Source organism: Chenopodium quinoa, unplaced genomic scaffold, assembly GCF_001683475.1.
Source record: "Chenopodium quinoa cultivar QQ74 unplaced genomic scaffold, ASM168347v1, whole genome shotgun sequence".
NCBI classification, from domain to species: Eukaryota; Viridiplantae; Streptophyta; class Magnoliopsida; order Caryophyllales; family Amaranthaceae; genus Chenopodium; species Chenopodium quinoa.
In genome coordinates this window covers 320,001-327,831 of record NW_018744729.1, presented here as the reverse complement: position 1 = coordinate 327,831, position 7,831 = coordinate 320,001, and the positions used below count along the sequence as shown (strand labels likewise).

Here is a 7,831-nt window from a genome sequence, read left to right as displayed (position 1 = left end):
GATGAATCAATTCCATACGCCTTACTCTAACAAGTAAGCAAGTAGAAACTACCTTAAATTAGATCGAAGAATTTGCTTTCTGTTGTTGGTCTTTGAATTTCATGAACGCAGAGCCAAAACGAGAACGGGTTCAGTCGAACACAGTGTATATAGTATATAGAAGTGGAAGAGTATATTTTGTGAAATAAAAAGGAGCCTCACCACAGCCTTGAACAAGCACCGGGTGACGCGAAAGCCGTTTTAGTTAGTCACTAAAGCCGTTTTCTTGCTGGTACCGGAAACTCCTTTCCTTTAGAATCTCAGGCCCGAGAAGGAAGAACGAGGCTTGAATCGAGGCAAGGCGCTAGACAGCCGAGTGAGTTTCAGTGCTAGTAAGAAGAGCAGTTGCAAGCTAGCAAAGAAGTGAGATAGAAAGCTCGCATTTTCGAGTATATATACAATGGCAATCCAAGACAAAAGAAAGAAAAAGAGCATTTGATCCTAAGGTAGTTACTACTTGCTTACTTAAAAAAAAAGTAAGGGCTTTTGTCAGCCTTAGACTGCGTCTTCAGATACATCTATTGGCCATTCCTCATCAGATTCTCTAAACGTGATATTCAATTACATTGCCTTAATAGAAGAAAGATCTGGTAATAATAGGACTTGGATCTCAAGTAAGTAGGCGTTCTCGAGGTCTTTTCTCTAGCACCTTCCTGCTTCTCTTATCCCGAACACCTTCCCCTTCTAACCTAGGAGAACTACTGAAAGCATTCGTACTTGGTTCCTTTACTCCGGCTGAACTAATGCAAACTTACCGATGTTCTTTCAAGGGGGGGGGAAGAAGAATATGGATTACTTGAACCTTTTGATGCATAAGATGGAGAGCTGTGAGCAGGGCCCCATTGAGACCTTTTACAAGGTCGAATGGAGGGGGCCAAGATAAGATCTGTAGTTCTATTCTGGAATCCAAACAAAGAAAGTAACTAAATAGGCATCGAGCCGTTCAGATGAGACCCGAAGAACAGGAAGAATAAATAGCAAAGGGAATCCCGACTTCCTAGAATCACAAGGTAGCATAGCCCGTTAAGTGAAGTAGTGCGCGAAAAGGAATGATTTGATAAAGCAGTAGCCGGCTCGGGGGTAGGAAAAGGTGGGTCAGTCTAGAGCCAGACGACTCGTGAAGAGAGAAAGCATCTGCCCCTTCTATTGACTTAGATGAGGAGTTTACTATTCTACTGAGAAGGTTTTCACATATTTGACCCGGTCAGGAGAAAAGATACAGAAATATGATTTGGATGAATCTTATTTCAATCCCTATAGAGAAAGTGCGGTGAGGATAATTCTTTGACAGAAAAGGATGTCTGTCAGAGTGTAATCTCTAGCCAAAGGCTAGACAAGTTCTTTAGTCTGGAGGTACCGGAGGACATTAGAAATGACAAACGAAGACTTAAAGTCTGGAATGCTAACGTCTCGCGTTTTAAACAGCACTACTATGGCTATTGTCATTCTGTATGCGGCGAGAATCTTTGTTGGAATGCCCATCAAGAAAGGTGGGAGAGCTTTGAGAGAAAGCTCACTGGAAAGTATTGTTTACACCATTAATGAGATATTTTATCAACAGAGCTTATTCAACAACGGCGGAAAGCAGACAAAAAGAAGCTTCCGTCTTATTGAATCATATGATTTCCCGGGTTGACCGATCTAAATGCCAACACCCCCATCCAGGGCTAATCATAGCCTCTCATACCTTCAAAGAGCCATACTTCGCTTTTAGCGATTTTGATCAACTCAGTCTGGCTATCATGGATCTCTTACTCCGGGGTGCTTACCCTTACTTATCGGGTTCGAATTACGCTAAGTTCAATGTTTTATTTACAATGTTTACCTCCGGCGGGACACCTACCACCTTTGCGGCTGGTCGTGCTATCGCCTTGACTTAACTTATGAAGATGGAAAGTGAATTCCAAAGAGTGAGATATATGCTCTTTTAAATGAACGAATAATCGATTTGATCGAAAAATACGAAGGATATTTGGTTATTGGAGTCACAATCCGAGTCTTTTTGGAGACTAAATTAAAGGAGGCGCAGTACCTCTCTGCCGAGGTTAGGGAAAAGATCCTTATCGAATTCTTAAAGGTTCGATATTAACGGATATCAAGCCAAGAAAGGCAAAAGTTCTCCGATATCGGAAGCGTAATTATCCAACCCATATCACAGCACTGAAATCTGGTTCAACTAGGCTGAAACCCTTCCTGGTTGCCGATACCGAGACTATACTAATAGATGTCAAGTCCACTCCCGATCCCGAGACCGGTGAGGAGGATGTGACCAAAGTTCATTTTCCTTATGCTGCAGGTGTCTTGCTGGTTCGTCCCGGTGTGGTGATCGATAAAGGTCGAATTTATACCTACTACAGCGAGGATTACACTTCTAAAGTCTTCAAAAGCTTTGAAGAAAGGATAAGTTACTTACGCACTTTGTCTATAGGTTAATTTCAATTATTAAGCAGAATCCTTCGATTCAAACTGTATACTTCCATAACTTCTCACGATTCGATGGAATTTTCTTGGTGAAGCACCTAGCGTTACATCATTCCAATTTTAGGCTAAAACCTCTGGTGAGGAAAAAATCTACGAGATAGCCGTCTATACAGGTAATAGACTCTTATTCCGCAGGAGAGACTCCTTGCATCTACTCCCTGGCAAGCTGCATGTCCTAGCTAAGAATCTATGCAAGGGAATTGGCGGGAAAGGCTCTATCGCCTATGACGAGGTAAGCCTTGAAAATTTTCTTATTAAGAAAAAAGAGTATATCGAATATATGAAAAATGACATTTTTGGTGAGGTAGTGCAAAAAAGCCCAAGAGTTATATTGGAAGAACTACAAGATCGACATAGAATGCAAGGTAACTCTTTCTTCAGTGGCTCTAACCATCTTTCGTATGAAGTACTACGACGTTAACTCCCAACAAGCACCGGGTGACGCGAAAGCCGTTTTAGTTAGTCACTAAAGCCGTTTTCTTGCTCCTTATGTAATGCATGATTTTCCGATGCCTGGAGGTGAGCCTGAGTGGCATGGAAATCTGGGTGATAAGGACTTAGATAGCCTCTTTGGCTTTATTGAGGCATATGTGGAATGCCCCGAGACTATAAAGAGACCCTTCCTTCCCTTTCGGGAAAAAAAAGGGGGGTCTTTTATTGGTGTCTACTATAGTGAGGAGTTAAAGTATGCAAGAGACATAGGCTACACTGTGATCCCGCTCTCAGGCTACCTCTTCCAGAAGAAGGAAAGCCCGTTCAAGGACTATGTTAGCACTCTTTATATATAATAGAAGATTAAAGGCTAAGAAGGAAGGAAATGACGCCCTTGCCTAAGAACCTTTTGAATTCGCTGTACGGAAGGTTTGGAATTAACCCTAAAAGCACGATAACCTTGATCTGCGATGACAATAAATAGAACATATTTTTGAAGAAGGATTCATTTATAGACGGTCATAAGCTTAAAGAAAACAATTGGGTGTTATGGTACCATAACAATATGGAGGAAGCATCTTCGTTTAGCAACTCCTCCCTTCTCAAGCGCTCTTCCTCTCTTCTCACTTGCTGGATGAGCTGTTCTTGTTCCTTCTCGAGATCCAGGATCCGTTCTATGACTGGCTCTGTTGGCATGCCCCGCTCTTCGCGCCAGCACACTTGGCGTTCGAACTCAGCAAACTCACCCTCGATTTGATCAAGTCTCTTCTGCAATAGTTCTATCCCTGAGGAGTGATAATAGTAGCGGTCTTCATGTTTCACGGCTGGAACAGCGGCATTCACCGTAGCAGTTTCGTTCAACGAAGGAGCAGCAGTGGTTGTAGCAGTGGTATTGTCAGCATTTGGAGACCCTTTTCTTTGTCTTTTCCGGGGATATGTAGTAGCTTAACCTTAAGGAACGTAGTCGCTTAAGCGAAGCTTTTGGTATGTAATCGCTTATGTTAAGCTTAAGGAAAGAGAAGGCTAGATCTAACAGATAATAGTGGTATTCTTACCTAGGAACTAGAGCAGACGCAGACCTTTCATCTATTGTCTTATCGTCTTCTCTTCCTAGTTATATCTTCCTGTAGTTCCAGGAAGCAAGGGAGCTATGGAAGAGCGTAGGAGAGAGAGCAAGGAGGATTTATTATCATTTGTAGAAGGAAAGGCTATACCATTGACTTTGGGTGATGGGACACCTTTACCAAAGGGTGAGGTTTTAGGTCATATTTATAGTCGTATTTTATATAAAGGTGAGTCATACGTGGGGGAACTAGTGCCTAGAGTCGGGATTCGCTTCTACACGGAGGCGGGTAAAAAGATAGAAATTCTATCCGTTTCTTCTGATGACAGAACTAAACAACTGGAGGAGGCCCTTCGTAATCAAGTAGAGGTCGGTTCTTTGCCAACGATTACACCTAAAAAGATAAGAAATCGTAAGAAAACATATTACAGCAGTATAACTCCTGTTAAATGCAATTCTAAGGAGTTAAACCCGTTCTTGGTTGCCGACACTGAGACTCTTTTACTTGATGAAATTCACCAACCGTATGCTGCCGGTGTTATGATGGTTCATCCTGGTGATAACATCAAAAACAATAGTCGAATCGATTCATACTTCAGCGAGGATTACACTTCAGAAGTCTTCAAAAGCTTTCAAGCAAGGAGCTCTAAGTTACTTAGCGACTTTATACATAGGATTATTTCAATTATTAAACAAAACCCAGCAATACAAACCGTGTACTTCCACAACTTCTCACGATTCGATGGGATTTTTATCCTGAAGCACCTAGCGTTACATCATTCCAATTTTAGGCTAAAACCTCTTATGAGGAATAATAGAATTTATGAATTAGCAGTATACGCGGGTAATAAAAGAATCTTTAGCTTTCGTGACTCTCTGCATCTCCTTCCAGGAAAGCTAGATAGCCTTGCTAAGAGTCTATGCCCTGGTCTTGGTAGTAAGGGTTCTTTTGATCATAAAAAAGTGACAGTCGAAAATTTGGGTAAGATGAGAGCTAGCGTGTTAATGTATATGGAGCAAGACATACGTCTTCTTGGGGGTGTAATGCAAAATGCCCAAAGGTTGTATTGGACACACTACAAGGTGGACATTGTGAGCGTGCTCACTTGTTCAGCTATGGCTCTGAAAATCTTTCGCAAGCAGTTTTACGATGATCAATCATTCCCCATCCACATCCCTAATCGGAATGAAGATACCTTCATTCGTCGTGGATACTATGGAGGTCATACAGACGCTTACAAGAAATTGGGTAGAAACCTATTCTACTATGATGTGAACTCACTCTATCCGTTCATTATGAAAAAATGTCCCATGCCAGGAGGTAAGCCAGTCTGGGATGGTAATCTGGTTGATAAGGACATAGATAGCCTATTTGGATTTATAGAGGCTTTTGTGTCATGCCCTTCTTCAGTCAAAAAACCTTTTCTCCCCGTTCGGGGAAAAGATGGTACACTTCTCTTCCCCACGGGTGATTTTGTTGGTGTATACTATAGCGAGGAGTTAAAGTATGCAAGAGACATAGGCTACACTGTGATTCCAGTCAGTGGGTACCTCTTCGAGAAGAAGGAAAGCCCTTTCATAGAATATGTGAATTCTCACTTCGATAGTCGATTACAGGCAAAGAAAGATGGAAATGAAGCTTTGTCATTTGTTTATAAAATCCTTATGAATTCGCTCTATGGAAGATTTGGTATCAACCCAAATAGCACTAAAACGGAGTTATGCGATAGCGAGCGCTATCACTTTTTGATGAAACAAGATTCCTTCATTGGTTTTCATCCGATTATAGAAAACCTATACATGGTATCCTATCATACTGTTACGGCTGATGATAACATTCATTGGGCTCAGCCTAAGAACTCCGCAGTTCAACTTTCCGCCGCAATCACTGCATGCGCTAGGATCTACATGCACCCATTTATATCAAGGGATGACTGCTACTACACAGACACAGACTCTATCGTTCTTGCCAATCCTCTTCCAGAGGGCTTAATATCTTCCAAAGTCTTAGGGTTGTTTAAATTAGAAGATAAAATCAAAGAAGGATACTTTTTGGCGCCAAAAGCATATGGCTATATTTCCGAAGAAGACACAAATGTAATTAAGTTCAAAGGACCAGCAAAACACCTGGTGGATATTTCTTGGTTCAGAGAACAGCTCGCTAACCCTTCTCGTAGGATGAAAGTCCAAATCAAAAATGAATTCGGGATTGATTGGGACAACCAGACTGTCGGTGTTAAAGAATATGATTACAGTTTGGGGATTAAACTGAACAGTAAGAGGATTACTCAACCTGATGGAGAGACTTTACCCATTGAAGTCAATGATATGTGTGGGGTAGCCAAATCACTTTTTAAAAAGCTAATGAAACTGCAGACAACGAATACTCTTCTTAATGAGAAGTTGTCTCAGAAGGAAAGAGAGAGTGAAAAGAGAATGGATGGTGTGATAGTAGAAGAGATAAAAAAGATTGAATATTTGGGTATTAATATAGAGACTACTCTTACTGAAGAAAGCACTCAATTAGATAAAGAAGAAAGCGATGTAACTAAGACAGATTCTAAGAAACCAGATACGTAGCTTAAGAGTACACTTCGTTAACCCACGCTAGTTTAATAAAACCATACTGTCTGGCCAGAAGGAGCTTAGCCTGTCCGGAGATAGTGTAGTTAGAAGCATAAGCTATTAGACTAAGCAGTAAAGCTAGTAAGACCAGCTGTTAAATAAGCCATATCTGTCTTAAACCCGTTGCTAAAGCTAGTAAGCATACTCCAGCTACTAAACAGCTTGCTGCTAAAGCCTTTGAGCCTTAGGCATAAGCTGTTAAAGACTGTGCTGCTAAGTAAGACTACTCCATCTAGCTAACAGCTTCTTTCTTTCCAGTTGCTTCCTTCGGTAAGGGATGTCCGGGTGGATATCCCGCCTTACTACTAGGCGATGTCCCCAAGGATATCGTCTAGCATCCGTGAAACTCTCAGGTTGGAATAAGACTAGGAGAAGAAGTAATGCAAAGAGATAGAAAAACTACCTGATTAATTCAATCCTGCCCGGCCGGCCGGAGATAGTGTAGTTAAAGACAGTGAAGCTAAAGACAGTAGACAGTACCTGATTGATTCAATACTCCTTGCAGCTGGCTGCTCTCCTTAATTTCACAAAGAAAAGAATTGAGTGGTTTTAGCTCCTTGCCCTTAGTGAAGCGAGTTAGTTGTCCTGTTAGCGGTAGTTCTTTTTGTTGTTTTCCTCTCATCGTTAGCCAGCCTGTTTTCGTTGTTGGATAAGAACTATGTGTTTGATGCCGTCGAGTCAGGGAAGGGTAGAAACAAGGACATCTATTACTTTCCTTAGTCATCTAGCCAGCATTTTATGTCTTCTTTATACAGTTATCTAATTATAGAAGGGAATTTCTATTTTGTAAAAAGGCCAGCCAATGAAAGCTGTCTGATATAGGTAGGCCTAACACAAGTTTAGAAAAAAAGGCTTTATTTTAGGCCTCTAGTGAAAGAGTAAAGTAAGGAATTCCAGGCAGGCGATAGGGGCTTCGGGGGATAAGATTCATCGTATAAGCCTGAACCCTATTAGTTATGTGCTTCCCCTTCATACCCTAACCCTAATAAAGTGCTTACTAGCATATAGTAATGTACAGATTCACTCTTTATCTAATATAGTTGCTAATAGTTAGTTAAGCATTAGGCGCAACTTCTATAATAGAAAGCATTCAGTGTTGATCTTATCTTTCTGTATTCAAGCTTTTTGTCAAGGAGCTCTGATTCCACTTCTATCGTTAGAGGGAAGCATAGTTGGGATCTCTTCCAGCGG

The 7,831-nt window shown here is 41.3% G+C and overlaps 1 protein-coding gene across 1 annotated transcript in view; it reads left to right on the top strand.

Annotated features, from left to right (window-relative positions):
- The first annotated feature begins 2,839 nt into the window (after positions 1 to 2,839).
- The window catches only part of LOC110703535 (DNA polymerase-like), a 6,419-nt gene continuing 1,427 nt past the window's right edge, over positions 2,840 to 7,831 (top strand). The window contains exon 1 of the mRNA XM_021881331.1: positions 2,840 to 7,831. This exon is cut by the window's right edge and continues 1,427 nt beyond it. Within this exon, the coding sequence (XP_021737023.1) occupies positions 4,103 to 6,595 (2,493 nt within the window). The 5' untranslated portion in view covers positions 2,840 to 4,102 and the 3' untranslated portion in view covers positions 6,596 to 7,831.